The 19,890-nt window shown below is 44.8% G+C and overlaps 1 protein-coding gene across 4 annotated transcripts in view; it reads left to right on the top strand.

The window, feature by feature from the left end:
- Window positions 1–19,493, top strand: part of LOC139561384 (RNA-binding protein FXR1-like) — a 31,250-nt gene extending 11,757 nt beyond the window's left edge. Inside the window, exons 2-17 of one of the 4 annotated variants that reach the window (XM_071378433.1) lie at window positions 5,162–5,214; window positions 8,222–8,315; window positions 9,075–9,161; window positions 10,405–10,553; window positions 10,905–10,998; window positions 11,231–11,347; window positions 11,443–11,613; window positions 11,717–11,795; window positions 11,975–12,132; window positions 12,710–12,796; window positions 15,540–15,768; window positions 16,451–16,630; window positions 16,940–17,140; window positions 17,258–17,362; window positions 17,535–17,620; window positions 17,718–19,493. In XM_071378433.1, coding sequence (XP_071234534.1) covers window positions 5,162–5,214; window positions 8,222–8,315; window positions 9,075–9,161; window positions 10,405–10,553; window positions 10,905–10,998; window positions 11,231–11,347; window positions 11,443–11,613; window positions 11,717–11,795; window positions 11,975–12,132; window positions 12,710–12,796; window positions 15,540–15,768; window positions 16,451–16,630; window positions 16,940–17,140; window positions 17,258–17,362; window positions 17,535–17,620; window positions 17,718–17,825 — 1,998 coding nt within the window. In that variant the 3' untranslated portion in view covers window positions 17,826–19,493. The remainder of the gene's footprint in view (window positions 1–5,161; window positions 5,215–8,221; window positions 8,316–9,074; window positions 9,162–10,404; window positions 10,554–10,904; window positions 10,999–11,230; window positions 11,348–11,442; window positions 11,614–11,716; window positions 11,796–11,974; window positions 12,133–12,709; window positions 12,797–15,539; window positions 15,769–16,450; window positions 16,631–16,939; window positions 17,141–17,257; window positions 17,363–17,534; window positions 17,621–17,717) is intronic. The other 3 variants (XM_071378435.1, XM_071378434.1, XM_071378436.1) reach the window with 3 other exon arrangements.
- The last annotated feature ends 397 nt before the right edge of the window (window positions 19,494–19,890 follow it).

A 19,890-nucleotide genomic window follows, 5' to 3' on the forward strand; every position in this document is an offset into this window, starting at 1 on the left:
CTATAAAACGGTTTAAATTAACTACCTTATGATGTTTTTAACACCTATAACGAGTAAAAACATGACCGGCGATATATAAGTGGCTAAACCAACGCTTGGAAAGAGAGCCAGTCCGACGTCCATCTTGCGTCAGGCGCAGCAGGAAAAGAACGGTACATCCGGTCTTTCGCGTTTTATACAGGCCCTGATTGCGCAATCGACTCCATTCAAATTGTCACCTCTTACTGACATATAGAGGAAGGCATGGGCAGTGTTTGTATCATCATAGGATTTACAGGGACTTTAAAACTGACCTGGGACCAGAGGCCAAAATTTCTGAAATCTCACTCCATATCAGGAAAAGTGCTGTAGAATGAGTTCTGTTTCACTCAGAGACATAATTCAAACTGCTATAGAAACTAGAGTGTTTTCTATCCAATAATAACAATAATATGCATATTGTACGAGCAAGAATTGAGTATGAGGCAGTTTAATTTGGAGACGATAAATGCTAACGTTGAAACAGCACCCCCTATATTGAGAAAAGGTTAACCTCTCTAGGGTACGTGAGACGGTAGCGTCCCACCTCTTCAACAGCCAGTGAAACTGCAGGGCGCCAAATTCAAAACAAAAGAAATCCCATAATTGAAATTCCTCAAACATACATGTATTTTACACCATTTTAAAGATACATTTGTTGTAAATCCAGCCACAGTGTCCGATTTTCAAAAAGGCTTTATGACGAAAGCAAACCAAACGATTATGTTAGGTGAGTGCCTATTCACAGAAAACCACAGCCATTTTTCCAGCCAAAGAGAGGAGTCACAAAAAGCAGAAATATAGATAAAATTAATCACTAACCTTTGATCTTCATCAGATGACACTCATAGGACTTCATGTTACACAATCCATGTATATTTTGTTTGGTAAAGTTCATATTTATATCCAAAAATCTCAGTTTACCATGGCGTGTTATGTTCAGTAGTTCCAGAACATCCGGTGATTTTTCAGAGAGCCACATCAATTTACAGGAATACTCATAATAAACATTGCTAATAGATACAACTGTTATGCATGGAATTTTAGATGCACTTCTCCTTAATGCAACGGCTGTGTCAGATTTTGAAAAAGCTTTACGGAAAAAGCAAACCATGCAATAATCTGAGTCAGCACTCCGGAGCCCAATCAAGAAACAAATATATCCGCCATATTGTGCAGTCAACATAAGTCAGAAAAAACATAAACATTCACTTACCTTTGATGATCTTCATCAGAATGCACTCCCAGGAATCCCAGTTCCACAATAAATGTTTGTTTTGATCGATAATGTCCATTTATGTCAATTCCTCCTTGTTGTTCTAGCGTTCAGTACACTTTACAAACTCACGACGCGCGGTCAAGTCCAGCGGAAAGTACGGATAATAAGTTAAAGGTATATTTTACTGTCCGTAAAAACATGACAAACAAATTATTTGTTTGTTTTTAACATAATTCTTCAATAATGTTCCAACTGGAGAATTAATTTGTCTTCAGAAGTGCGATGGAACAGAGCTCGGTCTCACATGAACGCGCATGGTCAGCTCATGTTCAGGTCATGATAGACCCTACTCAATCCTCTCTCATTCGCCCCCACTTTACAGTAGAAGCAATAGACAAGGTTCTAAAGACTGTTGACATCTAGTGGAAGCCTTAGGAAGTGCAACATTACCAATATCCCACTGTATCTTCAATAGGAGCCGAGTTGAAAATTGACCAACCTCAGATTTCCCTCTTCCTGGTTGGATTTTTTACTCATGTTTTTGCCAGCCATATGAGTTCTGTTATACTCACAGACATCATTCAAACAGTTTTAGAAACTTCTGAGTTTTCTAGCCAAATATAATAATAATATGCATTTTCTAGCTTTTATGGCTTTGTAGCAGGCCGTTTACTCTGGGAATGCTTTTCATCCGGACGTGAAAATACTGCCCCCTACCCCAAAGAAGTTAAACCATTTACAATAAAGACCTGTGAAGTTATTTGGATTTTTACAAATGTTCTTTGAAAGACCGGGTACTGAAAAAGGGATGTTTCTTTTTAAAAATATATATTTTTTGAGTTTAGATATATAGAGATCTGTTTTTCTTGAGCGGATGGTCATGGAGCCAAATAAATTGTGGACAGCAACTTAATTAAAGATATACTTCTCCTTAATGCAACCACTGTCAGATTTCAAAAAAGTTTTGCGGAAAAAGCACACCATGCAATAATCTGAGTACAGCGCTCAGGCACCAAAACAAGCTATACAGATACCCGCCATGTTGTGGAGTCAACAGAAGTCAGAAATAGCATTATAAATATTCACTTACCTTTGATCTTCTTCGGAATGCACTCCCAGGAATCCCAGATACCACAAATGTTTGTTTTATCCGATAAAGTCCATAATATATGTCCAAATACCTCCTTTTTATTCGCGTTTAGTTCACAAATTCACGAGGCGCAGGCACTTAGTCCAGACAAAGTAAAAAAATTCCATTACAGTTTGTAGAAACACGAGAAACAAAGTATTGAATCAACCTTTAGGATGTTTTTATCATAAATCTTTAATAATTTTCCAACCGGACAATTCCTTTGTCTTTAGAAATGAAAAGGAACGCAGCTCACTCTCACGGCCGCGCGCATTACTTAGCTCATGGCATTCTGCCAGACCCCTTAGTCAAACAGCTCTTATTTGCTCCCCCTCACAGTAGAAGCCTGAAACAAGGTTCTAAAGACTGTTGACATCCAGTGGATGCCTTAGGAAGTGCAATCGGGTCAACTTTTACACTGTGTATTCGATAGGCCAAGAGTTGAAAACCTATACACCTCAGATTTCCCACTTCCTGTTTGGATTTTTTCTCAAGTTTTTGTCTGCCAAATGAGTTCTGTTATACTCACAGACATCATTTAAACAGTTTTAGAAACTTCAGAGTGTTTTCTATCCAAATCTTCTAATAATATGCATAGCTTAGCTTCTGGGCCTGAGTAGCAAGCAGTTTGCTCTGGGCACCTTATTCATCCAAGCTACTCAATACTGCCCCCCAGCCATAAGAAGTTAACCACAAGAAACCCAAATGGATATATTTGACTAAAACATAATAATTTCAAACCTTGCTTACATTTTGTTAACGATCACATGTACACTTTATATACAAAATAATGTGGACACCCCTTCAAATGAATGGATTTGGCTATTTCAGCCACACCCGTTGTTGACAGGTGCATAAAATTGAGCACACAGCCATGCAATCGCCATAAACAAACTGAAGAGCTCAGTGACTTTCACCGTGCCACCTTTACAACAAGTCTATCAACTTTTTGCCCTGCTAGAGCTTCCCCGGTAAGTGCTGTTATTGTGAAGTGTAAACATCTAGGATCAAAAACGGCTCAGCCGCCAAGTGGTAGGTCACAAGCTCACAGTACGTGACCATGGAGTGCTGGAGCGCTTAGCGTGTAAAAATCATCTGTCCTCGGTTGCAACACTCGCTACCGAGCTCTTGAAGCAATGTCAGCACAAGAACTGTTCGTCGGGAGCTTAATGAAATGGGTTTCCATGGCCGAGCAGCCACACACAAGCCTAAGATCCCCATACGCAATGCCAAGCATTGGCTGGAGTGACGTAAAGCTCGCTGCCATTGGACTCTGGATCATTGGAAACACGTTCTCCTGGAGTGATGAATCATGCTTCACCATATGGCAGTCCGATGGACAGATCTGACCTGCCTCGATGCATAGTGCCAACTAAAGTTTGGTGACGGAAGAATGTCTCGGGCTGTTTTCCATGGTTCGGGCTTGGCCCCTTAGTTTCAGTGAAGGGTAATCTAAACGATACAGCATACAATGACATTGTACACTATTCTGTGCGTCCAACTTTGTGGCAACAGTTTGGGGAAGGCCCTTTACGGTTTCAGCATGAGCGGATTTGCTGGAGCGGATTTGCTGGTATTTGTAGTCTTATGTCCAACAATATTAAAACAGAAGAAAAAAAACCTTCCTTACACAGGTGCTTACAGGGACGTCGTCCTATACCAGGGTTGTGTAGAGTAGACCTGGCACCCCCACGCCAGAGTGGTCCGTCTTTGGGCATGTGGGGAGTTATCCTAGTGCAGCACATGGCTGGAGAAGGAGTGACCTCACTGTACCACCGGGAATGACACTCTAACCTCTGCTCTCATGCCAAAAGGCTTGCCTGACCTTTGACCTGGTAGTAAAATGAACACCATTCATTAGAACTACTTCAGTAAGCCATGTATTGGAATATACTATGTCTGTCTCCTTTCATCAAACAAGGTAGCTATCCAAAGTGGGGTTTTCTTCTCTTTCCCCCTTCTGGTAACTACTAGCTAGCTAGTCTCTGTGGTACTAGCCTGCAGTTTGAGTGACAGCAACACAGACAGTGGCAGTTTGAATTGCACTGTCACAACACAATCTGGCGTCCCTCTGGCTCATTGGCCGTCTCTCTGGGGCCGTCTCTCTCTGCCTAAAAGTGGCAGCAGTAGAACTGAAGTTATTGTTAGATTGTGTAGTATAAGGGAATCTTGATGCTATCACTTGTAAGGGCTTTCAGTATATATAATGCCTGCGCTGCCTCTCGAAACCTTAGGTTTCCTTTCCAGCAGGTGAAGCTCTGACAATCACTCTCCCTCTCAGGCCCTAGTGCCACTGCCAGCGACCTCTTGCCCCCATATAAGGCAGTGTAACACTGAGCACCATGGCAACCTCCCTCCACTACTCCCAACTCCCACCCTCATGGGGAGTTAATGGCACAGTGTGACAGATCTGTAGAGGGCTGACTGATGGATGGGGGACAGATTTGGAGGAGGAGTCTCTCTTGTAATGGCTGTTGATCCAGTATCACCTAACTTTCTCCAGTGGGGAGGGTCGTCTTGTGCACTTTTGTCAACATTTGAATAAACATTCTACATTTTTGCAAAGCACAACGTTTCATCACATTGAGTCCATGTTACTGTAGAAAAGGACTCAACTGCACGAATGCCCCGCCGTCCCCTCTTCAGTCAGCTGTTTGTTCCACAATTTATTATTTTTAAACAGTTATGCAGGTTATTTTATTTTCAGGACTCTTCATCCATAACCGTGCCAGCCCTAGAGACCTGTTTTTACCCTCTGACACGCATACGCATCAACCTTTTCTCCTCTTTTTCAGGGGTTCATCAAAGACGTCCACGAAGACTCACTCACAATAGTATTTGAAAACAAGTAAGTTGTTATTTACACTCATGTGTACGTGTAGTAGCCCCTCTATTTGTGAGTTACTGAGTCACAGGTTTATCCTAGTTAGAAACACACACCAGTCTACCCACGCTGCTCAAATCATCGCTCTCCCCCATTCCCTTGGGTTTGTTTTACTCTCTCTTCCTGAAATCCCCATTTCAGCACCACTTGTGCTCGGGACACGGCTGTCCTCAAAACCCTTTATAGTAACTCCTAACCCCCTCCCCGTTCCTCTTTCTCTAGTTGACTCTGTCTGTCGTCTGTGGTGTCCCTAAATATAGTCCTCTGAGGTGTACAGGCAGGCGCACTGGACAGTGGCCCCTGACATTCTTGAGATGGTTCTGCTGTTCCAACACCCCCCCCCCCCCCCCCCCCCCCCCTGCCTTGTGGAGGAGTAGCTGTTTGTGTGAGATACTGCAATACTGAGTGAAACCTGTGATTTCTATGAGTGTCTGCTTCGGCACTATTTTAAGAATGTCTTGTCCATATTTTCACCACTGTCCTCAACCTGTATACAGTTCAACCCTATTTTATGAGGGCTAGCCTATATTAAAATGATCATGAACCCCCTCAGTGAGCATAAGTATCTTTCTGTGAATTTGATGCCAGTAGGTTGAAATAAGCTGCAGTCCATTGAGCTGTTTTTAGACCGAGCTCTCGTTTTTAGTATTTTAGATAAATGCACACACTACCTCCCCGATATACTAGTTCTGTAATCTACTGACGTTTCTGATGATTTTAATCGTCTCTCTCACTTTGCCTTTATACACAGTCTATATGTAGATAATTTATCTACTGTAGATTATAGGTGCCATCTTAGGTTCATTACCAAATGTAATTGAGTTACACTCAGTAAGTTTATGGCTTTTCCCATTGCAAACAGAGTTGAAGTCGGAAGTTTACATACACTTAGGTTGGAGTCATTAACTTGTTTTTCAACCACTCCTCAAATTTCTTGTTAACAAACTATAGTTTTGGAAAGTCGGTTAGGACATCTACTTTGTGCATGACACAAGTAATTTTTCCAACAATAGTTTACAGACAGATTATTTCACTTATAATTCACTGTATCACAATTCCAGTGGGTCAGAGGTTTACATACACTAAGTTGACTGTGCCTTTAAACAGCTTGGACAATTCCAGAAAATGTCATGGCTTTAGAAGCTTCTGATATGCTAATTGGCAGCATTTGAGTTAATTGGAGGTGTACTTGTGGATGTATTTCAAGGCCTACCTTCAAACTCAGGACCTACCTTCAAACTCAGGACCTACCTTCAAACTCAGTGCCTCTTTGCTTGACATCATGGGAAAATCAAAATAAATCAGCCAAGACCTCAGAAAAAAATTGTAGACCTCCAAGTCTGGTTCATCCTTGGGAGCAATTTCCAAATGCCTGAAGTTACCATGTTCATCTGTACAAACAAAGTACGCAAGTATAAACACCATGGGACCACGCAGCCGTCATACCGCTCAGGAAGGAGATGCGTTCTGTCTCCTAGATATGAACGTACTTTGGTATGAAAAGTGCAAATCAATCCCAGAACAACAGCAAAGGACCTTGTGAAGATGTTGGAGGAAACCGGTACAAAAGTATCTATACACAGTAAAACGAGTCCTATATCGACACAACCTGAAAGACCGCTCAGCAAGGAAGAAGACACTGCTCCAAATACGCCATATAAAGGTCAAGCTACGGTTTGCAACTGCACATGGGGACGAAGATCATACTGTTTGGGGAAATGTCCTCTGGTCTGATGAAACAAGAATAGAACTGTTTGGCCATAATGACCATTGTTATGTTTGGAGGAGAAAGGGGGAGGCTTGCAAGCTGAAGAACACCATCCCAACCATGAAGAACCCCCGGGTGCCAGCATCATGTTGTGGGGGTGCTTTGCTGCAGGACGGACTGGTGCACTTCACAAAATAGATGGCACCATGAGGCAGGAAAAGTATGTGGATATATTGAAGCAACATCTCAAGACATCAGTCAGGTTGTTAAAGCTTGGTCGCAAATTGGTCTTCCAAATGGACATTGACCCCAAGCATCCTTCCAAAGTTGGAAAATTTGTGGGCAGAACTGAAAAAGCGCTTGCGAGCAAGGAGGCCTACAAACCTGACTCGGTTAAACCAGCTCTGTCTGGAGGAATGGGCCAAAATTTACCCAACTTATTGTTGAAAGCTTGTGGAAGGCTACCCGAAACGTTTGACCCAAGTTCAACAATTTAAAGGCAATGCTACCAAATACTAATTGAGTGCATGTAAACTTCTGACCCATTGGGAATGTGATGAAAGAAATAAAAGCTGAAATAAATAATTCTCTACTATTATTCTGACATTTCACATTCTTAAAATAAAGTGGTGATCCTAACTGACCTAAAACAGATTTTTTTTACTAGGATTAAATGTCAGGAATTGTGAAACTGAGTTTAAATGTATTTGGCTAAGATGTATGTAAACTTCTGACTTCAACTGTACATTACTTCCTTTCTCTTTCCCTGGCCTTCACTGACTGTCACCATGATATTTGTCTGTCAGCTAGAGAACACCGCCTCAGGCAGCAGGACTATTAAGCCTTATGTTAGGGGTTGACACTCTTTTGGGTGTTGTCTCCTGTGTTTTGCTGTGTTTCTTAGTAGTTCTTTCATTAGGTTCTATGTTCTGGAAGCGCGCACACACACACTGACCTTTTTTTACAAGGAGCATGTGCGTCCCTAAGTTAAAATGTAGGCGCGCGCAGATATTTAGGAGCACAATGAAAAATATGAAACTCCTGGTCTCACAGCAAAATATTTCGCACTATAGAGCCCTGCACGCACGTGCATGCAGAGGCAAGAGAAAGTGTTTAGGTTAGTGGACTTGTTTCCTGTTATAAATCACATGACGGGAGGAGGGAGTCAGCCGATGTTGTAGTCTTTCAGGTTTCTCCTGTTTGTAAGATGGCTGACCGGTGTGTGTTTGATTGTTTGTCTTCTCTCCCTGTCCCCTTAAAAAGCTGGCAACCAGAGAGACAGCTGCCCTTCAGTGACGTGCGGCTGCCGCCCCCAGCCGACTACCAAAAGGACATCGGCGAGGGAGATGAGGTTGAGGTACGCCAGGCTGTTCATGTCATGTCGCAGACCCCACTATCTCCCTCTAGGGTTGGAAAACTGATTCTAGAGAAGTTCCAGGAATCTTCCAACCGGGATTTCTGGGGAGGGGGGAATCACGGTTTCCCCCCAGTGAACTGTGATGTCATACAGAGTCCCGTACCATACATTAATCCATATCACTATCAACGGTTTAGTTTGCTTCCTCCGCCATGATTGCAGTCATAGCTGGAGATTACTACCCATGCGGCAGTTCCCTGCTAGTCCAGAGATTACCCGGAGTCCTGTTCACCACGGCAGCGTGATATATAGAGAGAGATTAACCACGTGATTAGCCAGCTAGGATTTCATTCATCACAGCAGCACTCATTATCGCCATGAGACAAACTCATCTCATTGTCCATATCATTTATTTATATCTCATACATTCACAATTATCACTTTCCTATAGGTTTTTCACACCTGAAAGTGATGGTTTATGCTACTTAGATTTCCGAAGAAATATTCCCTCTTTTTGTAATTTTCCAGATATTTTCCTCTCGTACCATCCTTGCTGTATGCGTCCCTAAGCAGGTATTAGGGTTGCAAAATGATGGTAACTTTCCCAGAAATCTTGTTTGGAAGATTCCTGTATACAGGAGGAAATGGGCCTAAAGAGGAAATCCAGATTTTTTTTTTAACCAGGGACATGGTGGAATTTTGCATCCCTTGCAGGTATAAACTCTCTCCAGTTTTAAATATCTCTCTACCCCTCCCCAGGTGTACTCCAGGGCCAACGAGCAGGAGCCATGTGGCTGGTGGCTGGCCCGGGTGAGAATGATGAAGGGAGAGGTGAGTCAGGGACTGGTGAGTTAGGGGTTGGGTGCACGCTGGGGCCGGCATGGGGTCGGTGGGGGGGGGGGGGGGCACGGTGTGTGTTCGTAAGGGGTTGAGTTTCACTCTAATGTGAACAGAGGCATGAAGAATATCTCGATCTCATCCAATACTTTAGCTATTTAGTCCTCTTTTCAAGATCAGTCCAGGTTGTCATTTGGTGCACCCTCATGTGCATGGTGTGTGATGAATCAGCGTTTTACACACCCTCCTCATCCACTATGGGATATCCCTCAGTCATTCCTTGGCTAGACTGACCGGCAGCAGTCTAATGTAGGTTAATAGGGTCAGCTAAGGCAGCAGGAAGCGCATGGTGTGTTTAATCCCATACTGTAGGGCCACCCAGACTACACAGATTCTAGATTCCATATTGACCCCTACACTTGACGCACTTCTGTAGATCAGAAAGCATTGGTTAGGTGGAAATATGGGGGAAGTTTCACCTAGTCTATGAGAAGGAACACTGAAGCAACTACCATTGTTTTATACCTATTCAATCCTCTCAGATCTTCAGGAGTGGCTAGGCGTTTTCTTCCCGAATCGGCCCCCTATTCCCTATATAGTGCACTACTTTTGACCAGAGCTCTATGGGAATCAAACAGGCAGACTGACTATGGGTCAGTAGGGTGAGACTGAGGAGGCGTTAGTTATTTGAGGCCTCGTGCTGTGTGACGCTAGATACGACAATTGTATTTGGATCTGTGATAAAGCCCTGTTGGAACGTCTGCTTTGTTTAGTGATGGTTTTAATACTGGCCTTAGAGCATGGCGTGTGGTGTGTTCCATCTCTCTCTCGCTCTCTCGGGCTCTCTCTCTCTCCTCCCTCTTTCTCGCTCTCATTCTGAGCCAGAGGGGACTAGAAAAGGGACTTGGTTCATCAATCAAATGAATAAAACCTAAGCTGGATGAAATATTAAAGAGAAGTGCCATTTTTGATTTACTTTCCCTAAAAACCCTATTAATCTTCAATGCGATGGAGAAATAAGTTGTCTGTGGTATGAATGCAGTCTTGGTCTGTTTTAGATTTGTTGCGGTGTTTGCTCACTAGGTAGTTGGGTAGTATTAACGTGTCTAGCCTGACCGAATATAGCCCCTCGTTATTTGGCCCATATATTCATATGGGTCTGTTTCTATTGATTAAATTCTCTTCAGCACTACTTTTATTTCTCTTGCCATTTCTCTCTCTGAGAACCCTTGTCTCTATTTGAACCCTTCAGTTCTACGTCATCGAGTACGCAGCCTGCGACGCCACATACAACGAGATCGTCACGCACGAACGCATCCGGCCCGTCAACCCCAACAGCCCCTCCTCCCGAAACTCCTTCCACAAGGTCCTCATCGCTGTCCCAGAAGACCTCCGGGACATGTGAGTCTGACCCTGGCACTGCACTACACCAGCCTCACCGCGCTGCACTCAGTCTGACTGTCTACGGGTGTTACTCCAATAGTCATTGGAGTATATTGCTTTGACATGAAATGGCAAACCTATTTCCTATTTAGTGCACTACTTTTGACCGTTCCTTCTCGTAGTGCACTATGTAGGTTATAGGGTGCTATTTGTGAGGGGGGTTCTTGTTACAGTTAAATACATTGAAATGTCATCTGAGCTTAGTCGTGTTTGGCCAGGCCAATGGCGCCTCTCTCAGTAGCTACATAGTGCGTTGTTATTGTTGTGAGTAACTGTGGATTCACCCAGAGTTTATTGTTGGACCAACAGCTGTGCAAACGACAACATCCACAAAGACTTCAGGAAAGCCATCGGAGCCAACTGTATCTTCTACAGTGCAGCCTCACACGAGCTCACCGTGCTGGTCAGTATCACAACATCTACTGCTTCCAGGTCCTGTGTTCACTAAGCTTCTCAGAGTAGGAGTGCTGATCTAGGATCAATTTAGCCTTTTTAGGTAACTCATAAGGTTATATGGACTGGGGGCTTGATCCTATATCAACACAACTACTCCGACATGTTTTTAATACGGACCCTAGTTTTGTCCTTTTTTTCTGTGAAAGTAGCTTTCTCACGCTAATTCTCTCTTTCTCTAGTCAACGAACGAGACGTCAGTAAAGCGTGCTGCTCTCCTGAGCGACATGCACTTCCGCAGCATCCGTACCAAGCTCATGCTCATGTCCCGCAACGAAGAAGCCACTAAACACCTTGAGGTACAAATGTATATCCTGTTCATTCAATTAAAATGTAACTTGGAGACCGGCTATCAAAATGTTGAGACATACACACATTTCTCCTTGCCCCCCAGACCAGTAAGCAGCTGGCGTCAGCATACCAGGAGGAGGTGAAGGTAAGGGAAGACCTGATGGGTCTGGCCATCGGCTCCCACGGTGCCAACATCCAGCAGGCCAGGAAGGTGCCCGGCGTCACCGCCATCGAACTGGAGGAGGAGAGCTGCACCTTCAGGATCTACGGAGAGGTGTGTGGGCGTGTCGTGTTTGTGCGTGTGTTTAGGTGAGAGAGGGGTCTTGGTCTGTGTGGCAGTCTTTGTCTCTGTGTATAATGGCTTGTTTGCATTGCAGACTCCAGAAGCAGTGAAACTGGCCAGGGTTTTCCTGGAGTTCAAAGAAGACTACTTCCAGGTGCCCAGGAACCTCGTAGGTGAGTTAAAGCACATACCCATGATTTAGTCAATCACAAAATGTCCTGTACAATGCATGTATTGAGAAACAATGATACAATCTCAATTGTTCCATCATTTTCTATTTTAATATAAACCTGACTCGGCCAACTATTCCTTAGTCTCCAAATGTCCACCTTTCCCCCCCCCCCTCTCCCAGGGAAAGTGATCGGCAAGAATGGAAAAGTCATCCAGGAGATCGTAGACAAGTCGGGTGTGGTTCGGGTCCGGATCGAGGGGGACAACGACAAAAAGCTTCCCCGGGAGGAGGTAGGCAGGCAGGGGGCTGGCAGAGAAGACACTGCCCCTAAACAAGAGGTGAATGGAGCGCTGCGGCCGCTCTAACAATAACCGTACCACGGTGTTAATTACCGCTTCTATGTTTTCACCGTCACCACCATCGTCTTTGTCAAAATTCTGATAGCTTTCCCAACATTTCCAGAGATTCTGGTTGGAAGATTTCTGGAATTAGGAGAGAATAAGCAGGAAATCCAGCAGTCCTTCAACTGGGATTTCTGTAAAATCATAAGCTCTGTCTATAGGCTGCCAGTTGTGCCATTTCAGTTTCCACAGCATGTCTGTACTGTACGTCGCCCGTTCTAGGGGGGTTGGCTGGGGTTTCATCGGTTGGTGTTTATCTGTTGTTCAGTGTGCTTTCTTGTGATTGTGAGCGTACACGTAAGTTTTCTAACATGTTTCCTTCAAAGAGAACCCTCTTTCATTCAGCGTATTTCTACATCAACGTAAATACATCGGTTCTTTGGCCCTTGCGAAAATGTACAAATGTCCATGACTAAACAGCAGGACTCGCCCTCCTCAAATTCATGACGCGCTCTCCACTAGTAAGTCTGCTCCACCAGTCTACTGTCTTACATTCTCCTCTCCTCCTCTCCAGGGTATGGTCCCCTTCGTCTTTGTGGGAACTAAGGAGAACATCAGCAATGCCCAGGCCCTGCTGGAGTACCATGTGGCCTACCTACAGGTGAGACACAGGCAGAAACCCGTACAGAGACCACCAGACAAATAATAGCCCTCTGCTCATGTCAATCAAACCTCGGATCCCTCTTTTACGGTATCACTGTGGCCTGACAGACCCTTTAGGTTCCGTACTGTCAGCTACAGTGCCTTCAAAGTTTTCACTCGTCTTTTTCCACGTTTTGTTACAGGCTGAACTGTATTTAATTGAGATTTAATGTCAGTGGAATTGTTTTTGGAAATGTTTAGAAATTCATTGAAAATGGAAAGCTGAGATGTTTTGAGTCAATATGTATTAAACCCCGTTTGTTATGGCTTAATACGTTAAATGGCCTCTTTGCAATAGTGTTTAACATTTTTAGTACCTCATCTCTGTACCGCACACACACTTATCTGTAAGGTCCCTCAGTCAAGCAGTGAATTTGAAACAGATTCAACCAAAGACCAGAGAGTTTTTCAAATGTCTCGCAAAGGGCACCTATTGGTAGATGGGTAAACATTAAAAAAGCAGATAATGAATGTCCCTTTGAGCATGGTGAAGTTATTAAATACATTTTGGATGGTGTATCAATACACCGTCACTACAAAGATACAGACATCCTTCCTAACTCAGTTGCCGGAAAGGAAGGAAACTGCGCAGGGATTTCACCATGAGGCCAATGTTGACTTTAAAACAGGGAGTTTAATGGCTGTAATGTGGGAGAACTGAGGTTTGGTCCACATTATAGTCACTCCACAATACTAACCTAAATGACAGAGTGAAAAGGAAGACTGTACAGAATAAAATGTTCCAAAACATGCATCCTTTTGCAAAATTGCACTAATTAAAACTCAATGTCCTGGATACAAAGCTTTATATTTGGGGCAAACACAACACATCACTGTGTACCACTCTTCATATTTTCAAGCATGGTGGTGGCTGCGATGTTATGGGTATGCTACACAAGGACTACACTTTTTTTTTTGGGGGGGGGGGGGGGTAAAAAAGAAACAAAATAATGCTAAGCACAGGCAAAAACCTGGTTGTCTGCTTTCCAACAGACACTGGGAAACAAATGAACCTTTCAGGAGAACAATAACCTGAAACACAAGGCCAGTGTACACTGGGGTTACTTACCAAGACCACATTATGTTCCTGAGTGGCATAGTTTTCATGTAAATCACTTAAACCCAAGACTTCAAAATGGCTGTCAAGCTATGTTCAATAACCAACTTCACAGAGCTTGAATAATTTAGAAGAACAATGTGCAAATATTGTACAGTCCAGGTGTGCAAAGCTCTTAGACTTTCCCAGAAAGTCTCTCAGCTGTAATCGCTGCCAAAGGTGATTCTAATCTGTATTGATTTAGGGGTTTGAATAGTTATGTAAATTTTATTTCTCTATTTCATTTTCAATAAATTTGCAGGAATGTCTCAACACGTTTTCACTTTGTTATTATGGGGTATTGTGTGTAGCTCGAATTCAGGCTGTAACAGAACAATGGAGTAAGTCGATGGGTATGAATACTTTCTCAAGGCACTGTATATGTTGACCCTATATGCCTCTGAATATCTAGAGTAAGCCTAGGCACTGAATGACTGGGCCAATGGCCTGAATATACACGCATGGTAGGAGTTCCCCTTACCCACAGTTCTAGGATCAAATTACCCTCCCCCATCATAACCTTAACCATAGAAGGCAATTAATATCTGACCCTGAATCAGGAGCAAGTTCTAATCTACCTACTTGTGAACATGTGGAAACTAGTGTCTTTCAATAGGTGTTCTGTGTACTGTACACTGTATGGGGACTTGTGGGGGTTCCAGATCATTTCAGCTTGGTCACCTGTCCCCCCTCCATCCACCCTTCACCTCGTGTGAAAGCTGCTGAGAGTAGCTCCGTTTTACCCTTACCCTGTGTGCTTTTATAAATAGTCCCCTGCTCAGGGTTGGGAAGAGGGGGTAGCGGTGTAGATTACAGGTTATCTGGACCCTAGCCTCCCAAAATAACGCCTCTACCCATCCTTGCACCCCCTTGCTCCTGGTCAGCCACCTCCCTCAAGGGTCAGCTGTTCAGCAGCTGTTGCATTCTGAAGTGACACCCTCAGCCACCTCACCTAACCAAAAGGCCCCAGTGAACTGCTGTCAGTGTACTTGATCCCCAGCCCGTACACTCCTAAACTGATCCGGCTACCCACAGTCTTGCCCACACTGCAGAACTGAAAAAGAGAGATGTCAGTCTAGAAAAGGCTTTTTTCCTTCTCTCCAGATACTGAAATTTCACGTCAAACTGTTGCAGTATGGCCCATAGAGCTCCCGTCAAAAGTAGTCCACAATATAGGGAATATGATGCCATTTTGGGATGGGTCCTGTATGTTTCAAAATAAATGTTTGTCAGCCCACAGAGGTCCAGGCTCTTTGCCCACACAAGATATTCTTTCTGTCTGTTGTAATGAAAGAAGACAAGTAGTACTTTCCAATAAACTTCAGTGGACTATTAACAGAATATATTTACATAAGAATACATATGGGAGCAGTCAGCATAGTGCATCAGGACCCACAACTGCAACGCGTTTCAACTAGTCTTCCTCAGGCAGCGTATGTCAATTAGATTTTTTTTATGGACCAAAAAAAGTGCTTTTCTTTCAAACGCAAGGGAATTTCTAAATGACCCCACACTTTTGAACGGTAGTGTGTTCCAACATGTACTCTGCCCAATAGGAATGAGTCTAGGATGTAAGTTCTAACATGTACTTCTGTCTCTCTAACAGGAAGTGGAGCAGCTGCGTCTGGAGCGGCTGCAGATTGATGAGCAACTCCGTCAGATCGGGGTGGGTTATCGTGCTCCCCCTAGTCGGGTCGGGGGCACCGTCCCCGGGGACAGGGAGAAGGGCTACCTGACGGACGAGAGCAGCAACTCCACCAACCTCCACACCTCCCGCATCTACGGAGGCCGCGGCCGAGGACGCAGGCCCTCCAACAGCCAGTACTCTGGATATGGTGACTAGACAACTCCTTTGATCCCTCCCTGTTTATGACAGATTCTGACCTAACAAACCTGGCATGCTTCTTATCTGAATAATTCAATTGCCTTTCTGGGTTGTTAGTTGTTGGTTCTGTGTGATATTAGTTGTTTGCAGGTTACACTCTGTCAATAGTCTTCAGGGACGATGATCTGGTTCAATTTTGAGCTTTGCTACAGTGATCACCAACCAGTCTGACTCTACTAGGAGAACACCCTCTCATGGGTTTGCTGATGAGTTGACTGGTACATACTTAGACTACCAGTAGAACATCCCACATATGGTGGCAGGTAACTTGGCGTTCAGAGCGTTGGACTAGTAATCCCCGAGCCGACTAGGATGAAAAATCGGTCGATCTGCCCTTGAGCAAGGATCTTAAACCTAATTGCTCCAGGGTCGCTTTTAGTAATGACTGATCCCTGGCAGTGAGTGGGATATAACATTATAAAAAGTCAATTTTACACCACACACTGTACAGGTTACACACTTGTACATGTGTGAACAGGACAAATATAAGCACCCTCTATTTGACGTAGACCCCACCCCCCCCTGCATCTTCCTCTTTCCTCATGCACACCCTCTCTTTATCCTCTGTTTTTGCTCATCCCTTGTTCCATACCATTTTTTTAATGCTGTATGTTTCTGTCTATGTGTTACAGGTACCAACTCTGAGCAGTCCAACGCCTCTGAGTCTGAGGACCTCAATGAGCGTGACCAGCGGCCTCGGGGCGTGGGTGGAGATGAGCGGGGCTCCCGCCGGGGTGGCAGGGGCCGTGGATCCAACACCGGACGGGGCCGCGGAGGACCAGCCTCACGACCTTCCAACTCAATCAGCTCCGGTACAACACGGGGGGCTAATAGTCCAAGCTAGGGTACTGGGTTGTGTTCATTAAGCACCAAATGGAAGATAACTGACAGAATTAGGGAAGTACTGCCTGAACTTGTCCAATGAGAAACGCAAATTTGCGTATTCTGTAGCAAATCGTTTTTCTACAGTTAGCCCTAATGAATAGGACCTGGGTGATATTGGCATCTTCCAGGTCAAACCCCATGGTCTAGTTGTTTCTCATAACTGGAAGGTGGTGCAGTTTGATACTAAGGCATTATCTTGCCATCTCTCACGTTCCCTCTTTCTCTCCCCTGTCCAGTGCTGAGGGACCCGGACAGCAACCCGTTCTCCCTGCTGGAGGGTGAGAGTGAGCAGGGTGACACAGATGCCAGCGAGGGGGTGGGAGAGGTAGACCTCAGGAGACGCTCTCGCCGTCGCCGCAATGACCAGGAGCCCAGTGTGATGGACGCCGCTGCCACAGAGTCAGACAGCCAGGCCGGACCCAACGAGAATGGACTGGGTAGGAAGCCTGGAGGCTTAATTTTGTAGAACGCCAGATGGTTATGCTGTGAGACTATGTTGAAGTATAATGTTTATTTTCTGACTTCCTATCTCTTATAAAAATCATTTTTACCAGATGAGCAGGGCAGACCCCAGCGCCGCAACAGGAGCCGCCGTCGCCGTAACCGTGGCAACCATCCAGAGGGAGGATCTGCCAGCTGTGACAGACTGCCAGTTGAGGGTGAGTAGTGTGTCAGACCGTCCCTCCATGTTGTCAGTCTGGACCTGGGATAGTTTTCTATTCTCTACCCTAACCTTCCTTAGTCTGATCCCCTCACTGTGTAGTGCTGGGGTTGTCATTATACTGGATCTCCTGGTTACATCACTGTTCTCTGGGTTGTTTGGTTCTGCAGTGACCGTGGCAGACTACATCTCCCGCGCCGAGTCCCAGAGCCGACAGACCCTTCCCCAGGAAACACTCGCTGCTCCCGAGCTCAAGGTATGTGCGCGCACGCACACACACACACACACGGAGATGTCAGCTTTTAGTGAAACTGTTAAACTGACCGTTTCCCTCCCCTGCTCTCCTTCCTCAGGAGAACGGGAGCAGTGCCAAGAGGGACGAGCACATGGTCCCCTCCAAGCGTTCCCCTAGCAACGGCATGGCCACAGCCAGCGAGACCCTTGTCAACGGCGTCTCGTAGAGGACTAGGCCTCGCCCCCTAAAAACCCACGTCTAGAGCAAGACTTCATGGCAAACTCTGTCCCTGCTTGCATTTACTTAAACATTAAAACAGATGAGTGAAAAACGACAAAATACCAGAATCATACTACTACGAGAGAGAGGGGGGAGAGAAAGTACATAAAAACGACAAAAGCATCTTTAAAACACACGTAATGGTGTATGTTATCCTATCTATCAGTACTTAGTGCTTATTTAAATAAAAAAACAACTAGCTTGCCAGAAAATAGCTGGTGGATACGACTTGATTTTTAAAGAAATAACAAACACAGGACGGGACTTTATTTTTTATTTTTTTTTGCAAGTTTTTGTTTTATTTTGATGTTATCACTGGTTTGGACTTTTGGCCGCTCTCCCATTCAAACAGACATGTCTTTTACCAGTCTTAAAGTCCGGAGGGTAGATGAGGCTAGCTGGAGGATAGGAGGGATGGGCGGACGAGTCCAAGAGGTGAAGAACAAGCGTCAGGAGTGTTATGTTACGTACCCTGGCCTAAACGTCAGTTGGTGATGATGGACAAAGTCAAACAGATGTGATTATTGATAGACATTGTGCCTTGAATTTGAAAAAAAAAAAAAAAACGAGTTTGTTTTTGTTTCACAGGAAAGAGTTTTTTCTTTGAGAAGAGAACAGACCAGTAGCGAGGGAAGGGGGAGTTAAATGATTGCAGAAGTATTAACTGTGGTAATACAGAAAAGAACGAGGGAACGAATGACTGGCCAGAGTCTGGTGCCAAACAAGAAATTCAAGGCGGTTGTCCTCCCTAAGAGTGGACTGGACAGCGTTTGGGCTGTGTGTGTGTATGTACGTGTGCACAGTAGAGAGCTGGCAACCCTGGGTCAGTGGTGAGTTCACAATGCCAGGTGAGGCCACTATTGGCTGGGAGGATAGGAAGAGGTTTTGCGTCACTTCCCCTCTCCCTTGCTTGACGCTCGTGTCCAGGGCTGGTCCTACACACAGCCTTTCAGACTGACAGACAAGGAAATAGGTTGAGTACTTGATAAGTCGATGGATTTAGACTGTAAACAAAACTTCACAGTGCCTCTTTCTCCGGGCCTACTGGCTGTGTGGAATAGGGAGGTAGGGTAACATGGCGCTGTAGCTCCCAGCCACACTAACAAACGCCTGGGTGATCCGCACCATGGGAGTCCCAACGCACACGCCACGGTGACCACGAGATGGAGGGAGGTAGACGGTAGAAGGCTGGCCACGTTATTTCACCCTTCTAGAGGGTCTGTGTGGCGTGGGGGGGGGAGAGGAGACTGACTGTGTGACTAGCGCAGCTTCAAAAGAGATAAGTAGAGCCATACACACGCACTGTTACACACAGATGCACAAACTGCAACCGCAACACGACACTGTTGCAATTCAGTCACGGGCGGTGGGGTGCAGTCAATGTGGTCGCCCCACGTTATGGTCGGAGGAGACGTGAGTGTTTTTGAGATTAACTAACTATAAGCAAGGTGGTTGTCCTGTTCTTAAAAGGTGGCGGGCGAGGGGCGTGAGGGAGGAGACTCAAACTCTTATTGGCTTGTGGGCTCATGTTGTTACTGTCGTCTTGGTTACCTCTCAACTACTTTTGTTCTTTCCACATCATAGAAAATGTGAAATAAAATGGAAGTGAAATCAACAACTGTCTGAGATGAACTGATTGATTTCTTCTGTCTGAGTTTGCGCTCTATTTTTCTAAATCAATAAACACGCCAATTTGCATGATCATTTAGCAGTAGCTTTGCATGAGGGAGAGGGTCACGTTTCAGTTTCACCATTACTTCATCCACTACTAGAACTGCTGCTAATGTCCACATCGAATGTGTTTAAGAATCCATACCTTGGAGCAGGGCTTGCCAACATTGTTCCTGGAGAACTACAATCCTGTAGGCCGGCTTTTGCTCCTACCAGACTGTAGCTCTCCAGAACCAGGGTTGGAGAGCCCTGCCTTAGACACTTTAGTACTGTAGTGGCTTCTCTGACTACCTTTACACCACTCATTGACCCACAAGATGGCTGCCTTTTTACTGGTATGA

Source organism: Salvelinus alpinus, chromosome 31, assembly GCF_045679555.1.
Source record: "Salvelinus alpinus chromosome 31, SLU_Salpinus.1, whole genome shotgun sequence".
In the NCBI taxonomy this organism is placed as follows: Eukaryota; Metazoa; Chordata; class Actinopteri; order Salmoniformes; family Salmonidae; genus Salvelinus; species Salvelinus alpinus.